Source organism: Mastigoproctus giganteus, chromosome 10 (assembly GCF_048544385.1).
Source record: "Mastigoproctus giganteus isolate SK-2022 chromosome 10, ASM4854438v1, whole genome shotgun sequence".
In the NCBI taxonomy this organism is placed as follows: Eukaryota; Metazoa; Arthropoda; class Arachnida; order Uropygi; family Thelyphonidae; genus Mastigoproctus; species Mastigoproctus giganteus.
This window is the reverse complement of record NC_143584.1, coordinates 220,574,555-220,593,397: the sequence shown is the minus strand read 5'-3', so window position 1 is coordinate 220,593,397 and position 18,843 is coordinate 220,574,555. Positions and strand designations below refer to the sequence as shown.

At 37.3% G+C, this 18,843-nt stretch overlaps 1 protein-coding gene across 2 annotated transcripts in view; it reads right to left on the bottom strand.

Moving 5' to 3' along the window:
- Nucleotides 1-6,456, bottom strand: part of LOC150079947 (myotrophin) — a 37,871-nt gene extending 31,415 nt beyond the window's left edge. Inside the window, exon 1 of one of the 2 annotated variants that reach the window (XM_090382589.1) lies at nt 6,201-6,456. In XM_090382589.1, the coding sequence (XP_090238715.1) occupies nt 6,201-6,236 (36 nt within the window). In that variant the 5' untranslated portion in view covers nt 6,237-6,456. Of the gene's footprint in view, nt 1-6,195 lie in introns of both variants that reach the window. The other variant, XM_090382588.1, reaches the window with a different exon arrangement.
- Nucleotides 6,457-18,843: the final 12,387 nt, after the last annotated feature.

The window sequence follows — 18,843 nt, the reverse complement described above, 5'->3', positions numbered from 1 at the left end:
CAAAACTGAACTTCTCACAATACAAACGAACACACACAGGATTTCTATTGCATAAAAGACCTACACACAGTGTGCTGATATGGTACTTACTTAAAGATGTAACTAGTGTCAAGGACAAAGGGCTTTGGCTTTCATGAAGGTGACTATAGTGGTCTCAAACAGTTTTTAAAACCTATTCAATGGGATCAACTGATGAAGTTACCAACAACAAATTCTAAACAAGAAGCATTCAAAGATGTAATCATAGAAACTATTATGTTTTTCATACTAAGAGCTACTGTTCAATGCTTAGACCTAAATGGATGTCAGGTAAACTGATTAGACACATGGCAGAGAATAAAAATACATGCAATACATATAAATTATCAGCTGATGTGGAAGCTTACAGTAGATATACACTAGTTTGCAATCACAAAGAAGGTTAGGCAGATTATGAGAAGTCTCTGGCAAAGACTTCTCATGTAAACACTAGAAGGAAGAGGATGAATCCCATTGATCCAATAGATATGAATGGCATAACTGTTGATGATCCTGGTCAGGTCAACAAACCAAATAGATATTTTGCATCTACATTCACAAAAGAAATTTTGTAGGGATCGGGATGCCAGATAAAATTCTAATAAAGAGTTAAATGATTTTATGATAACTGAGAGGGAGCAGAAGAGAAATTATTGAAGCTAAACATAGAAATGGCACCTGACATAGATGGGATCTATCAAATTATATTACAAGCAAAGGAGGTAAGCAAACCTTTAGCCATAATTATTAAAGCATCCTTGGATTCAGGGGTAGTTCCTATGAACTGCATATGTGTCCCTAATTCACAAAGGGAGATAAGAGTGACAGGAGTAATTACAGACCTGTTAGCTTGACTTCTGTTCTAGGGAAAATAATGAAGTCACTAGTTAAAGAAGTAATGCAGGACCGACTAAGCAGGAATGCAGCTATACTGCAATTGCAGCATGGTTTTGGGATAATCTTGTCTGACAAATCTCACTGACACAGTAATAAAGGAACTGGATGTAAAAAATAATTCTGATTTCGTATAATTTAGATTTCAGGAAAGCTTTTACTAATGTTGCACATAAAAGACTGCTGTGCAAACTGTGGACATTAAAAGCAAGTTAGTAGTATGGATAAAAGGCTGACTGAGTTGTTATCAATAGACACTGCTCTTATTGGACTAATGTTATTAGTGAAATTCCTAAAGTATTCAGTGCTAGTTCCATTGTTCTTTTCTATACAGTAGGGCCCTGCTTTTCAGCGTTCTGCTAATACAGCGGTTTTCAATTATATCTACGTTCATTATGTTCGTCGCTTGTTACGTTTTTTCGGCATGACATGCTCAGCAACAGAGTCCGAAAAGGGTGTTGGGCACCATTTTATTATTCAGTCTGTTTACAGCATATGATAGCGTAAACATGTTATTAGGCTTTTATATGCATTCGCAAGTGAAAAAAGGCTACGTTCCACTTTTTCGCGATTTTCAGTTTTCAGGGGGGGGATCTGGAACCTAACCCGCCATATGAGTGGGCCCTACTGTACTTATTAATGATATCGATGAAGGCACAATAGGCTTAATGTCCATTTGCAGCTAGTACAAAATATGGCAGTGTAGTTAATAATGGTAATTAGAGTATATGCAACTGCAACAAGATCTAAAAAATTAAGCAGATAGGCTGAGAAGTGGCAATTAAAGTTTAGCATTGACAGATGACAAACTTCAATTAGCAAGTACTAAAGTACTGCACAGGATAGCATACTGATTGTGTAGTACTTAGGATAGTGGAGAATGAAAAAGACCTGGTGGTAACTGTGCAATCAATACGAGGTTCTCTGAGCAGTGTGGAGGATGGACCCACCAGAAGGAAGGTCCATCTCAGCCACACCCTGTCATTGTGGCTAAAACATAACAGCTAATCCTTAAAGACAGATATATAACAATAAATTTTAAAGCAAATGAAGTGAACAAAAATAACTATGGGTCTGTTTACATCATAAAGCACAACCAAAGGTGTCTGCCTCCCAGCTGGCAATGCTCCTGCTCTCATCTCACAGTGGACTTTGCAATCAGGTGTCGGTTTGAAAATCTGCAGCATCCACCTTATTCTCTGAACTTCTCACCTTTATACTTCTACTAGCCTAAAATGAAGAAACCAATATGATGCTACAGATTTCAGCATGATGAGGAGGTAATTAATGAAGTGGAAGCTTGATTTTCTGCTGAAAGTGAGTTCTATTCAAAAGTACTAAAGGAGATTAACCACAGACAGATAAAATGCATAGCTGTAGATGTTAGCTGCATAGAGAAGGATGAAAATGCCAGCTAAGTTTTAAATCCTTAAGCCAAATATTTCTATGAAAATGCAATTACTTATACATAGGATAGTCAATACATAGTCTACACTTTTCCATAGCTTGAGGCTTATGCCCTAAACACTTTATAGTCTTATTGACTACCCTTCATAATGTTAGTAATAGCAAGGATACCATGTAATACTGATATCAGTGCCTGAAATTTCAATCATAAGTCAAATTAGCCTTCGATAGCCTGGATGTACATGCCTTACTTCATCTGCTCCAACACGCCTTCCAAATAAAAGGAAATTTGCTGAAGTTCCTACAGGCCCTACTTACTTGTCGGTCCATTTATTACCGCACAGACAGTCAGATCCTCCAACGCCAACTCCATGCAGGAGTTCCACAGGGTGGAGTTTTATCTGGACTCCTCTTTACCGCCATGATGATCCCGTTCTGCAAGGGTAGGGATGATGTGTGCACTTATGCAGACGATATTAAGATCCTAACACCCATCCAACCGTCCATGACCAATAGTGAATTGTGTGAACAGATTAATTATAAGCTTCTGAACTTATTCGTGTACTTAGACAAATTTGGCTTGGCCCTAAATCCGCAGAAGACTGTAATTATGGTGTACTCGCTCAAAAAATCCCCTACGCTCGTACACCCGAAACTTAATGGCAAACCTATCCCAGTTGTTGAGACGCATAGAGATCTGGGAGTAACATTTGATACGAAACTTACGTTCAAGTCTCATATTGACCTGATTATAAAGAAAATGAACTACTTACGTTGGGCAACAAAACAGCACCTCTTGCACGTGAAACAGACTGCAACAACCGCACGATATTTAAGAACCACGGTGTATTCGGTCATTTTGTATGGCGCAGAATTGTGGGCGTCAGCCACCCCTACCGACATTAGGAGAATATATGCAAGTGAATTCTGGCTGCTGAAGTGGGCAAACCATAAGCACCATCTCCCTCAACAGTTAAGGATCATGCAGCTCTCTGAACAGCTTAAACTGCAGCGTTTACCAGACATCATTGCCTGGAAACGATTAATAACCGCAATCAAAATGATGACTGGCACGATATCATCACCATGCTTCTGGCAGCTTTGTGAGTGGCACATCCCGCCATCTGCATTAAGAGGTACAAAATCCTTGAGAATGAAGACCAACAGACTGAAGATGGCCGACAGGTTTATACCCGCTAGTGCGTTAGAATCAATTCAGTGCCTAACACGTATAGGAATTGACCTACTAAGGCTCACAGAAGATCTAAAATATAGAAAACAAACCACAGTGTGGTTCGCTGAGGCTACTGTTGCCTAGCAGTTGTGTGAATTTCTGTCAAGAACTGTGTGTGTGCAATTGAACAATGTATATCTCTCACAAGTTGATCAGTGGATGCGATGTCAAGATGAACTTTTGTATTACAATTGCCAGGACTCTAGACAGAAATGTAGTGAAGAGTAATGCAATTTATATGTCATCTTTTCGTGTATATTTATTGTATATTTGTTGCCCTTTCTTGTATATTTTAGACATTCTTTTATTCACATTTTATGGTAATCCCCTGGCATTTTCTGCCGTGAAGGGAATTTGTCACTTACCAATGTAAACCTATATTTAAATTTGGTACGACAAATAAAGATTTATTTATTAAGCTTTTGAAAGTAGCATCAGCAATGATGGAGACAGAGATCACAAAAGTGACTGTGTATAAGGAAGGACAAGGTTCATCTGAAGTAAAAGAATGTGAAAACTAACAAGACTGTATAACTATGAATTTCTTTGGGCACAGTTTGCACATTTCATAAATAAGATTATCATTAGAAGAAATATGCAATGTTAGAAATAAGAAAATATAGAGAAATACAAATACATTAATTAAAAAACTAATGAACAAGTACAGAAGACTTTGTGCTAAATTGCTGATTATTACTGATTAGGCTGAATTTTCAGCTTTTGTCTAGAGTTTTAGACACATCAGAAACAGACCAAATTATGTCACCAGCCAGATGAATGATTCCTGAAGCAATGTATGATGAATATTAGGCTTTGCAAACAGTTCTTTTACTTAAATGGCTATATGCCGATTCCAATGTCATCTTTATGACAACTAAGAGAAAACAGGCTTAAGAGAGAAAAAAAAAAGTGTGACAAGTGCAGGAAAAACCAGCAGGAAAACAACACATTTTGTTTTGAAGATAGATGGCCAGTTTCAAGTTCTAGAAAGTGTCTAAATAGTGTGTCCATGAATGTCAGTAAGCAAATAAATTAATCATAAGTTTACAAGTTGCAGTTTTTATGAAAAGAGAATGATGTGAATAAGTTGATTCCACACTTCTTGATATCCCGATGATCAGTAATATTCTAGTTTTAATATTCCTGAATGACAAATTCTCAACTTATTCTATAAATTTTTAAACAGTCACTTGAACATATCAAAAAAAAGTAATGCCAGCAGGCATATCAGCATATGGAAGTGAGAATTTTTTTTCTGAAAGAGGTTATAAATTATTTAGAGTCATATTACTTATAGCCATGGGGGAAAAAAAAGTTATAATTTAAAACTGCACTTTGCAATGCAACCCACTGTTTATGAGAGTTAAAATTATGAAAAAAATTCACATATATATAATTAACTGCAACAATGCAAAGTTGTAGCAACAATGAGTCTTTCTTAGATCAAAGAGTATCACACAGCAAGTGCATGTGAATTCCACAATATATATTAAAATAAAATAAAAAAAAGCAACTTCAAATAAAGCAGTCCATTTATTCTTAACTGTTTTAATTAAAAAGTTATTAACAAAGACAGTTCTACTGAAAATTTACAGAAATGGGAATATTACAGTACTGTGTAACCAACAGTGACAGACCAGATTTTTCTATAGCCATATTTTTTCTGTGCCGAATTTAAAGAATTTCTTCTTGAAATTCAGTGCACAATGATTCAATTTCAAAGTCAAAATAATGAAGGAATACTAAAATTTACATGGTCATCACTTGAGAAATTCTTTTGAAGTCCCTGTCTTGACAGTTAATATAACATTGCTGAAGTTAAAATTTGTACCTTACGAATATTGCAAAATAATCGTTATAAGCATTACGTCCACAACCTTGGTGAAATCCGAAGAGAGAAAGGGTTATGAATTTAGTTTCCTCGCTATTGCAGTTCATCATTACATAAATTTATTTAAAGGTAGGACTATCCAAGTTAGAAATCACTTAGGCAATTGCTTGAGTTACTGTTCTTAGAAGAGTATACAGTATTTCATACAAAAGTAGCCGTTTTAATTTCTGCATTTTACTATATTTTTTTCTTTTAATTGCTAAAGTTAGGTATCTAATTAAAAGTTTAAAGCGTCTACTAAGTATAAAAAATATATATATGCTTCAAAATGCACTGCGGACTATCAAAATCCTGCCTTTAAAAAATAACGTCACCCTTTAAAAAAAAAAAAAAAAATTAATTCCATGGGCGTCATCCAGTATCTCGGATCGGCGCTCTGAGGTCATCCAAACTTCATTTCCACTTGTCTTACAGTAGCAGCTTAGCAAGAAGGTTAATCGACCTAAATTATACGCTGAACACTACTGATACTATGCATTCTTTTCTAAAATAAAATTTTCTGTGATTTTCATGTACCATATAAATACATTTTTATTCAAGTAACATTTGAGCATTGAGTGCGAAGGGAAACTCGGTCAATAAGTCACTTTATTCACAAATACATTAATCTTGATGATGTAAGACCATATGAGTTTAACAATATTTACTAACCACAAAACTGATTTCATAATTAACAATTCGTAACTCATTAACAAAAAATATTAAGAGTACAAAGTAACACAAAACATGAACATTTGTTCACTAACCCTACCTTACTTTCAATATGTTCTTTAACTTGATCAAGGTCTCCATTTTTCAGACTCCACAAAAAATCACTCATGATTTTCTTTTGAAATATTCGGTGGTACAGTAAAGTATGAGTTGAGTATATTTGAATAAAGAAATAGATGGAAGTTAAGCTTCACAAAAAAAATAGTTACTAAGCTGACAGAGTTTCAAATAACCACCGCCCTCAAGCGGAAATCATCCAGCCAACTACCGAAACAAACGTGATTCAACCGTATCATTGACAGATTACCAAATGCTCCCTCTCTGCTGAACACTAATGATAAAATGAAATAAAAAATAAATATCACAACGAGAGAATGGTCATCGCAATATTGCTGTATCGTACGGTTGAAAAAGATCTCGATTTTTAAAAGCAAAACAGTAACATTACCAGAACTAGTTCCTAATATTTCAATAAATCAACAATTGACATATTGTTGAGAGTTCTTTTTAAGATGTTTACATACGCACTACGTGCGCATATGTCACGAACACCAAGCAGTCGCGAGTTACACCTTCATGGGGCCCAAGGCAAAATGGAATTCGGGGGGCCCCCATATAAAGAAAAAGGGGCGGCATCAACATTAAATACTGAGTGACAGAAGAACGCGGAGAGCTGAAGTTAGTTCAGCGCTCCGTGTTATTATGTCACTATTTAATGTTCTTACACTCTTTCCTTTAGGTTTCTTGCAATAATTAAAATCAAAAACTGCCGAATTATTCCGAAGCACCTCAGTTCTGCATGGACAATCACTCCAGACTGCTTGATAAGATCGTGGCTACCTTCTGCTTGTTACTCTACTGCCTTAAGCATAATGGCGCCAGCGGCGCCGGTTACATACAAGACAATCTTTATTATTATTATTTATTTTTTTCCCAATTAACTCAACTATTTAATGATTAGTTATAAATATAACTAAATATAAAATTTCATCAAAATCAATAATATAATTTTTGAAAAAAACATAATTTTCAAATTAATCTTCAAGTCAATTAATCTTTCAAATCAATCTTAATCTTCTTCATTGACCTTGGAAGCTAGAAAATTCAGTTTCCGATAAAAATGACTTAAAAATATTAGAAAAAAGAGCATTCATGTGTTGTTGTGGCAGACTCTAGGGTTCCCTCCATTTTGGAACACCCTCTGATCGAGGCCCTAGGCAGATGTCTTTTTTTTTCTTTTTTTTTTTTTTTTGCCTATAGGACAATGCACCACTACACTGAAGTACAGTTTAGATTGGCAGATTAAATTATGAATCGTGTTAGTATTAGTATACTGGTGTGCAAAACTTAAGGACCAGCACTGTTTCTAAAGGTTACAACCACAAAATCTTTACTTAAGGTGCTCTTTACTGATGAGAGTTGATTCAGTCTCAGCAGCGATTCTGGACGTCAGCTAATCTGGTGAGAGGTTGGCACACGGTATCACCCCACACACATCACTGAAAGGGATCGATATGGCAGTCGAGATGTTCTTGTCTGGGGAGGCGTTATCATGGATGGACGTACACAACTCCAGATACTGTAAAGCGGTGCACGCTACTGTATTGAGGTAATCCGTCCCCACGTACATCTGTTCCGAGGTGCCATTGGCCCCCGAGTTCGTGTTTATGGATGATAACGCCACACCCCATTGCACTGCAGCTGTTGATATGCTTTTGGAAAGTGAGGACATTGTTCGTATGGATTGGCCTGCCCGTTTCCACTGATCTAAATCCCATCAAACACATATGGGACGCTCTGGGGAGACGCCTAGTGGCACATCCACACCCACCAGAAAATGTTCACCAGCTGAAGATGGCGCTAACAGAGGAATGGACGATGTTACCGCAAGAACTTATCAATGACATTGTTCTAAGTATGGACAGGCGGTGCAAAGTCTGCATCGACATTAGGGGTGGCCATATCTCCTACTGAGGATCACCTCTTCCCTTCATTCCATCTTTGGCAGTGATGCATCTGTATCATGGCAGCCAGTGCAATGTTGCCATTTTTGAATAAAGTCCCTCTGTACCATTTTGTTTCCGTTGTTGTTTCCTTCATCATTTCTGTACCTCACGAGGTTCCTTTGGTATGCATTTCCCATATCAAGGCCACTCCTATGAGAAGCTACAAGTGAAAACCAGACTGGTCCTTAAATTTTGCACATCAGTATAATATGATGGCGAATGAATACTCACTGCTTGAGACCCGTGTCTGTTCCTAGTTAGGAAGAGAAGGTTGGAATTAAAGGTGCCAGTGCAGTAGAACGGTGCCCATGGAAATACCTATACCTCGTGGAAAAGGTCCGGGTTCGAATTCCGTCGACGATGCGAGGAGCTTTAACGGGCTTTTTTCACATCGTGACTGAGTTAGTCAGTCTCAGGCGTACATAGCAAGGTTTTCCCCCCAGAAACTGGGGTTTTGTGTGTAGCAAAACAGACAAATCAAATCGACCATATAACACACGAAATTAACACACACATGATACACAGCATGGCATACGAATTTAAATATTCGAGCTGCCTGATATAATAGTTTGGGTTTTTTTTTTTCCATGGAAATATCTATAGAAAAGGCATTCAGCAGAAACTGAATCTATGAGACAGAGAGTAGAAAGACAATTTTAAAGATGGGTCGGTAATTGACTTCACTGTCCTCCTTTGAATGAATTCAGCTTGAGAGAGGTTTAAGGAGAACCACTGCAGATGTGGAAACAACATTCCTTGTTAACGGGGATTTGAGATTTGTACAGAGTGAGTTGTTGGGCAGAATAAAAGTAATGCAGAGAGCTGAAAAGAAAACGCAATTTTTTTTTTTTTTCCCATGCCAATTAAGCACCACTTATGATATACTTGTGCAAAAGAAGTTTAGAAGTTAGGGAAATCCCTAATAGAGATAAGTGATCTAGTCTAGAAATTTGAGTGACATCATATATGAGCATCGGAGCAGTACAAGCTTTTCTGCAAGAAATAAAGCAAGGCTGAGTTTTAGAAGGATCGAACTTAAAATCGTTTTCTTGATCCCATTGGAGAATTTACAGAATTACAGTTCCAAATGCTATTCTCGACAGCTTTAAATTATCGAATTAATTACCCGTTTTTCCAAAAAAGATTCTGGGCCTATCAACTCCAGAAATAAAGAAGAAAAAAAATCTCAGAATAATTAGATAGGCCAAGAAAAATAGATCTCTGAACAGTTGGTGATGTTATAAAGAAAAATCATGGCCAAGAGGTCTGGGAACGTAAAAGAACAATGATCGGTGTTCACTCTTTATTTCGAATTAATCCTGAAAAAATGGCTTGGCCAACTTCTTGAGTGAAATCATTGTCCCACAGGTTTACTTCTGTTTTAGAGTGCCTGCCAATTAACGTTCTCTATGAATCACTCGGCTTCCGACAAGGCCGCACGCTAATATGTGTTTCCAGAAGACCTGGGTTTAATATGATCATCTAACAGTTAATTCAGGACAAAAAATTTACTCTGAGAAGTAAAGAGCAAATTGCAACATCAAGTTGCGTTGTGATTTTTCACCCAGAGGTACCTCTTAGATAAGAGGGCCCTGGAGTGACTGCAATTAATGGTTCTTTAAATAAGCTTATTCAGTGAATTATGTGCAACTAGGAAGAATGGTCAAGAGACAAAAAGGGTAAAGAAACAAAACAGGGTTTATTAAAAATACAAAATTATACAGCAGATTATTAAACAAAATATATCATGATTTGTGTGACACTTGTACGAGGCAGATTAGATACAACTAGATAGCCGGTTAAAACATTACTGCTGTTGGTATAACTGGATAATAGTGTTCTTCATGTCGGCTTTTTGCTTGTCACTCTTACAGGTATCAAAATGATTGTTGTTTGTCATAACACACAACTGTTCTAATGCTAGAACAGGAAAATATATTAACCTAATAGTATAATTAGTATTTTTACAATTAAGTTAATAAGTCACATTAGCTGTTAAAACTGAATACTAAGAAAATGATACAATTGTCTGATAGTTTATGAGGAAAAATGTCTTGTAAATGCATTAAAACAAGTGTAAAGGGGGGGGGGGGTTACGACTTTGGGTAAATTTAGAATAGTTTGTAATTAAGCAACAAAAGTTGACACTCGAATAATTCTGCACCGCCTCGGGGGGGGGGGGGAGTTCTCGACCAAACGTTCATTGTGGCTCTTTTGCTCATCTGTTCCTAGTGATTATTTCCCTTTTCCTCCTTCTTCTTCGCTCACACACACTCACAAAAACCGGCCAAAAACTCCCACTGCTCACTACTGTCTGTCAAGTCTCACCCAAATTTAACTCTCACTTTTCCCTTTTCAAATATATACCGCTGCGTTCCCCATGACCACTCCTGGTTTCACGGGTCAATAATGTGGGGAAAAAATTACACCAGGGACCTGTCGCCTATTGCGACTAGACACTACAAGACAATGATATGTTATTTGAAGAAAGCAATACGATATTTGTACAGGGCAGTTTCAGTCGTTTTCCTGGGGGGGGGTGTCAGAAATAAATTGATACTGTACCAAGCACGGAATGTCGAAATGACAGTTAATGTGTTTATAGGATTCTGATTACGCGAGGAAACATGTCGCCTGTGCTGCTAATTTTCTTACTGCTGACCATAGTCGCCTTCTGCCTTCACCGTTCTTGGGGATATTACGTGTTTGACACTTGTCCGCACACAGGAGAACGACCTGCCGTCATTGACTGACTAATAGTGGTGTAATATTTCAGCGGCCATATCCCCTGGGGCGTTCGAAACGAAAGTAAAATGTACAAGCTCCAAAAGTGACGCTATTTCTTTTAGTTTTTTTTTTTTTTTTTTTTTTTGTTAGTTATTTGGTTTTTAGGAGCATTAGTAACTAAGGCCATATTGCTCTGGGGTGGTCATTCCCTGACCTTTCCACATCCTCCGTATTTGGTTGTGACGGGCTCGAACCCCGGTCTAATCAAGAAGCGTGTGCTACGCACTGCTGTTCCTTCCCACTTGGCTACGGAGGCGCCTTCTTTTAGTTGTACAGGCCGCGGAAAAAGTATTGGGCACTATGAGGAATGAACGCTTCTTGAAAGCAAGCGAAATGGATAGAAATGAAAATATTTTTTCATATCATCCTCATGCTATTTTGAAAGGCATTGGAAGTTTTGTAATATTGAGTGAATCCTGTGAATTTTTGTCTGGGTTGGCCATGATGGTCTGGCTGATTTTAAATCAAATCTTGCTGTCATTGTAGTGAGGTGGAGTAGGGATATCATTGGAGATGTTGAATGTGATCACTCTGTGGTCACTAGTGGTGAGAGCTCATTAACCATCTAGTTTTCAATGTCTCATCACAGTTAGAAGCAATTGTGAGACCAATAAAATAATTGAATACATTTTCGTTGCATTCAGCAGTCAAGTGCTTGAATCCCGGTCACTCTAGGCATATGTAATTATGCACCCTTGTACCTGACCACTCAGCTATGGCAGCACATATGTTTGACTGACCCATGGTGGGGAATGTGTGAAGCTGATTTGGCTTGTTCAGTAGGACATCGTTGAAGGCCGGGAAATTCTCGAGCAAGGTGCTTCTGAGGTCTGTAGACTGCTTATGCCACATGGTGGATTTGGCATTTGAGTCTATTGCAATGAGGATATTAATCCCAAGGCAGTCTAGAGCTACGTTGAATAGAGTTATGTGGGTGGTGATGTTCATCGAGTATTGGAAATATGCAGATGAGTGTTATTTTAGCAAAGATTCCTTCCAGTGTGGCTACTCAATGTGTAAGAGAATGAAGCCTTGTAACGTTTTTGATTACTGATGCAAAGCTGTTTCCATTGGAGCATTGTATCTTTCTATATATGCGTTAGGTAATTTACTACTTGATCCCCAGTTGAATAAGGTTCTGGAAGGAGAGCATCTGAGTCATGTTTTTCCATAAATTAGTGCAGTTGTCTGGCAACTGCAAAGACTTTCAGGGCATTGGCTTGTGAAACTTTGAGTCTGTTGGCTGATGTGTTATGTGCGATAATTGGTGACTTGGCTCAGGTTTTCTGCTGCTTTATATGCCAGACATTTCCCCATCCCTGACTGATCACGTGGCTGCCTCATAAATTTACAGTTCGCTTTGGAAATATGCAGATGAGTGTGGCACATTGTGGAGGAAGAAATCTGCTCTGACAATCCTTGTAAACATTACCTCTACCTGACAGTGTCTAAGGAAATCTGTCTTAGACAGATCTCCTTTGACACTGGTAGAGGTATGCCCATATCCAAGGCAGTTGTAACATTTTGTGACTGGAAAAGTTTTTAAATTTGTACAAACCTCAGCTAATAAAAATTTTACCTTGTGAAAAGAGGATTCTTCTTACAGTTATGGTAACTGCTATAACTCAGTTAGTTGAGTGAATTTGGTGCTCTTGACCAGTTGGAAAAGAGTACCTGAGTACCTCGATTTTTGTCATCAGGATCCATATATTCTTTTAGGTTTCTTGAGATAGTGCTATTAACCAGTAGTTTGTAAATAGAATTGTCTACATCAAAAATCAGTAAACTCGGTCCATGTTGCCTGCTATCTCCACTCAAAGACCCAATTCCTTGAGAACTCTACTTGTGGTCTGCTTGTTGTTACTTCGTTTTTAGGAGCATTAGCAACTAAGGCCATATTGCTCCGGGGATATGGGTGGTCATTCCCTGACCTTTCCGCATCCTCTGTATTTAGTGCTCATGGGCTCGAACCCCAGTCTAATCAAGAAGCGTGTGCAACGCACTGCTGCTCCTGGCTACGGAGGCGCCTCTGGTCTGCTTCATCCATGATATAGTCTCAGTGGCTGCATCCATGAAAGAAGCAGAGCAGATCAAGTTTCATTCTCTTAGGATTCTAATGTCGTTTACTCTAACATAAGACTGTGTGTTTAGTAATAACAAAGTTGAAATCTCAGTATTAAATTATACCAGAAAGCCAAACTGAGTTTCCCACAGTGTCAGTTTTGTTAATCACTAAAGTTGTCTGCATAGGTAGTTAAGGCTGACAGTTTAGGAAATTTGAATGCCACCTATATTGGTACCTATGAAAGGAGCAGAAACACAAATGTGAACAAGTCTAGTAATGATTTTTTTGAAATTAAAATACTTTATACCTGTTGATGATATAGTCTGAGAGGGTAGCACAGTGGTATCGTCACCGTAATCCCACACCGGGTGGAAAAGGCCAGGTTTCGAATCCCGTCTATGACGTGAGGAACTTTAGCGGGCTTTTTTAACTCCGTTGCTGACTTAGTCGGTCTCAGGCGTAGATAGCAAAATTTTTTTTTCCCAGAAACTGGGATTTTTTCGTCCAGCAAACAGGCAAATCGACCAGAGAACACACGCAATTTACAGAAAAAATAAATATATGAGTGTGTAATCATTTACAGGGGACCCTAATATCATAATTTGGTTTGTTGAAGATATAGTCACAAACTGCAACCAAATAATGCTTCATACAGCTAGAACTTCGTCAGCATTATTGGTTGCAGTTTGCAACTATCTCTTTAATGTGTTATACGAGCACTTTAATTTCACAAAAATCATTTGGTCACATCATCTTTTCAACTTTTAATGAAGTCTATTATTCATATTCTGTTCCGGGTGGATATGAATAATAGACTTCTAATAATAGTCTATTATTCATATCCACCTGGTGTGTGGATAACAGTATTTCCAGTTTTTTTGCTCTTAAAAGGCTCCCATTCATGGAAATCAGCCTGTTATTCTGAAAATCATGGGCATTTGATTTGTTCAAGTTTCTTTAGCAAACTGAGATTCAGTAAAGTGTGCAAAAAGATGGGCCCCACTCAGCTTTCAGATGATGCATGCTGTAGCATGTTTACAAAAACGGTTAAAGGGATGTGTCTCTGCACTGTATGGCAACTAGGGTTGAGTCAGGGGAGCCAAAAAAACTTAGAATTATTTCAAAACTTTGTAATGGGATAAACGCATTTTGTGATGGAAGTTATATTGAGATTTCGAAAAACAAACTCCTTACCACATATTTGAATATAAAAATCGCATGAACCTTAACTTTAGTTAAGAGAGAAATACATGAGTTCGGATTTTGTTGAATCACCAAAAAAAAAAAGAACTGTGCACAGAACCAGTGGCTGGAAAATGGTGGAGCATAATGAACTGGCGATAAGCTTCAGGCTTCATTGCACCACATAGCTAATGATAATAAAATTATAAAGCACATTTTGGTCAACCTTGTTGAGCTGAAAAAAAAATTATATCTGAAGAACACTAATGACAGAAATATTATTACTTCATAAAATTAATAATTTCTTTTACAATTAAAAATTATAATTTTGAAAAGTAAAAAAATTAATAATTCAATTAAAAAAGCATTATTTTATTTCAAATAGAAATACACATACAGAAAAGTGTAACTGGTCAAGTCTCAAGGTATTTTTAAAATAACTCAATGAGCAAAAGGTTGCTAGCCACTGACTTATATACTTATTCCATTCTCCATCATAAATTGGATACCTTATACTATTCTCCATCATAAATTTGCCCAAGAACTAATGGTATATTCCAAAAATTATGTCAGTGCAATATAATACGGTTAAAAGTAGAATATGCAAATGCATGCACTCAGTGAGAGATCAATAGAACAGAATGGAGTAAGGACTTCGATCTCTTCACAAGTGGTACGATAGTAGGGTTTCATATGGTGGAAATGTCAATTGGCAGGGTACACAGTGGGAAATGAAAAATGAATTGTTTTAAACATTTTATGCCAGTTGTTACGAGCGGTATGAATCCCACCTTTCTCTTTTCGAATAAATTAAATATTCAGTAATGAATAAATTAACTTTTAGTCTGATTTCCCTGGTTGCTGATATATATTTGAATTGTGTTGAAATTCATAGAAATTGTAATACCATCAGCAAGGACGGAAATCAGTAAAGTCAAGTAAATGTTATTCGAAATTAGAAATAGAATATTAAACATCCTCTAAAGGCCCAGCCCACTCGTAACCTTGCTTAGGAGAAAAGTATATACAGTACAGTTTCGGCTGTATAAACTTCCGTTGGAGGGTCAAGATGTCAAGGGAAAAGTGTCTTCTCCTATAAACACATGAGCATTCGACAACGATGGGAAGATGCTATAACAGGGGAAGGACAGTTCCTTCCCCGCATAAACAACAAAATACCTTGAGTTCTTTCCGAATGATGGTGATATTGAATAACATCTAGCTTGCCCAAAAATGGTCAGAAATAACATCAACGTCGGCAACGCCTTCGTAGCAACTGAGAAAATCGTGACGTACATAGGGTTTGCTGCTCGTTAAGTGGTCTAGAAGAAGAGTCAATAGATTCTTTGACCATGACGGTACAAAGATTACCTAAGATTTTGGCCTTGGAATTAGACCATCCAATGAGACGAGCGATGGAAAGATACCCAAAAGATTTGACCCTGAATATAAAAGCAGATGGAGAGTGTATTAGGGGATAGAGAGAGTTAGGAGAAAAGAAAAGGTGTTGGCGTTGCTGTTGTTAAGCATAGCATTAGTAAGAAAATTGGAAGAAAGTTCGATCTAGAAAATCAAAGAGAGTTCGCGACATTTTATATATAGTGAAACGCTACTTAGCAAAAGTGGTCAGCGAAAATCGTATTGAAGAGCCAGTAACTTTCCACCAGCAGAATCAAGCAGAAGAAAGAAGGAAGAAAGCTTGAAGCAAGCCTAAGAGAGAGATAACGGTAAGCTAAAATGTTTCATTATGTATGTGTGAGAACGAGAGATAGTTTAAATGGAATATTACGGTGATGCAGTTTTAAAGATGATTCCTTTCTAAGTTGATTTCTGATTTCTCCAAATGTTTTATATGTGTTACATATGATTTGTATTACATGTCGCGGTTCAACAGTTAGGTACCATGAATATTATTTGGTTAACATAAAGGTCTGATATTCCAATGTATGTTCTTAAAATATTAAATGTCTTAAATGTTAAATGCTTAAAATATTAACTATTTTAAATATTATACAGAAGAGAGAAAAGGTGAAAGACGATGGTACCCAGTTGATATTCAACAAGGGCAAATAGATATACATAATGTTTTGGATAGTATAGATAGTTGTATTAATGATATGGCCCTTGTAAGAGAAATATAATTATAAGGAATCATGGTATAATTTTAAAACGGTTTAAATCAAATGATGATAATTTCCTAATCTTTAGTAAGAAGATGGAATGTTATAAAAGTGAGAATGAGTATATATATGTGTATTTCTTTTGTAATGTGTTTTATATATTGTATTAAATGATTGTTTTGTTATAAATACTGCCTCGTTGCTGACTTCAGATCACATCAGTATTCACCTGGGGTTGATTAAGTTCAATTAAAAATATTGCGCTAGGAAGGAAATATATATGTATATATATATATATAATTAATTAAATTATTAATTAAATTCTTTCTTAGTTACACAACGCAAGAAACAGATTCAAATCGCATGCATAGTAGAGGAAATAGATTATTCATTTCATCTATTATGTATTAGGATATACGAAATCTGGTCCTAAACAAAGCCACCAGACACACAGATTAAGCCATAACTATGTTGGGGGGAAGATTACTGATTAAGGAGAAAATTTAATCATGCAAACACCTCTTAATGACAGCCTTTATAACAATTATAGACTATTCTAACAATTCACTCCCCCCCCTAATAATTGTTGCCGTGACCATTTTACAATTCACTTTACTACCTCCCCCCCCCAATACAGTGGTAGATGGAAGATAACACGACCATCCATCCTAAGCCAGGTAGACCACCATTAATTATTCCCCAACCATGTCAATGGCATAAACAGACGATACTGCAAAGGCAATCCTTAATGAATTGACTGCAGATACAGTTGACAAACCTGGGATAAGTGTAAGACTAAGAACGCTTCATAGAACAGATTACCATAGTAGTAGTACAGCTGCTCATAATCCAAAGCTGACTCAGCAATGCCGATAGTGATACAGCGAGTGCAAAATTTGGACAGTAACAGAACTAGAGTGAAAAATTACGCTAATAAAGTCCAGACGTCAAAGGGGTACACCTCGGTGCGCTGAATGACCAAAAAACGTCAAAATTATGTAACAGGTACATGAGTTGCTGCCACTCTACTCTGAGACTGAGTGTCACAGCGGCAGACGTTAAAAACGTCTTTACTGCAGGAACTCATTATGAAACTGGTACAGTAAAATAATAAAAAAATAATAATGAAAAAGTATTTCTGCATTAAAAGTACAATGAAATATAATGAACGGAATTTTTCATTGTACTAGTGTACAATGAAATAATTCGTAAAAATATTTTTATTATTATTATTATTATTAGCCATATGGTGCAAGGAAGCCTGAGGCTTATGCTGCACAAGGGGAAAAAAAGTTCCCGATTTACCCTGAGAGAGAGAGAGAGAGAAAGAGTCAAAAGTAGAAGGGAATCACCAAGAAAGAGAAGAATGATGATATGCAGCTCAGGACCCTGGGTGTGCCAAGCCCATACTCATTAGATGTGAGCCCCCGGGGTTTTATAATAACACTAAAATTATTGGTCTATGGTAACTGAAATAAGATATATAATTTTGACACTCATATGATTTTAATTCCAAAGTGAATACTCCATTGATTATTGTTCCATTACGTATAGTACTTGACTTAATATCTAAATTGAAGACACCATTCATAAATTTACAAAACTTCTTTCCAGCCACAGAATTTAATTCTAGATTGAAATCACCAGCGAGAACTATGGGTATACAATCCAGTGGCTCTTCCAATAATTTTGCACCTTCAATGGAATATGGCATCAAATTCTTGTTTATGAATTATATCTAACGACATCCCTGCAGTGATGTATATGGCAACGATTAAAATATATTCACTATCGAATTTGCACAATGATCCACAAATGTCTCCAATTTCATCTGCTAACGCTGTTGCATTGCCGATATTACGTTGTGCAAAGATATGTGGTGTACTGATGATAGCTGAACCTTCACGTTGATATATCGCAACACCACTGCTACGAACATCCGACCTTTTAAATTGAGTCACACATTGGAATGGTTTATGTAATATAGGGTGTCTCAAAAATATTGGTACAAACGTTTAGGGGAGGTAGGTAACATCCAAAGGAATGTGAATCACATAGGAACCCAAAACCGGAAACGTCACAGTAAGTCGGTAAACGGCGCTGTTCATCAGTTCGCGAGAGGGAAAATTTTGGTTTACTCATTCAAGCAGTAGTCGCCGCACGAAGAGCATGCATCGATATACGAACTGTGAGCTGGCTGACATGCACCTAGTGTATGGATTAGCAGAGGGCAATGGACGAGCCGCTCAACCAATTTATGGAGAACGCTTTCCAGACAGACATGTGCCGGATCGCCGTTTGTTTGCGCGCATGCATCAAAATCTGTGCGATTATGGGTCATTTAGAGGTAACAGGAGTAGTGAGGGCAGACCACCTTCGACGCGAACTCCCGCCATGGAAGAAAGTGTGTTGAATGCTGTCCAGAATAATCCTACTACCAGTACCGTGCCGTTGCCTCTGCCTTGGGAGTGTCTCGTTGCAGTGTACAGCGTGTCTGGCACGACGATTCTTTACACCCCTTTCATCTC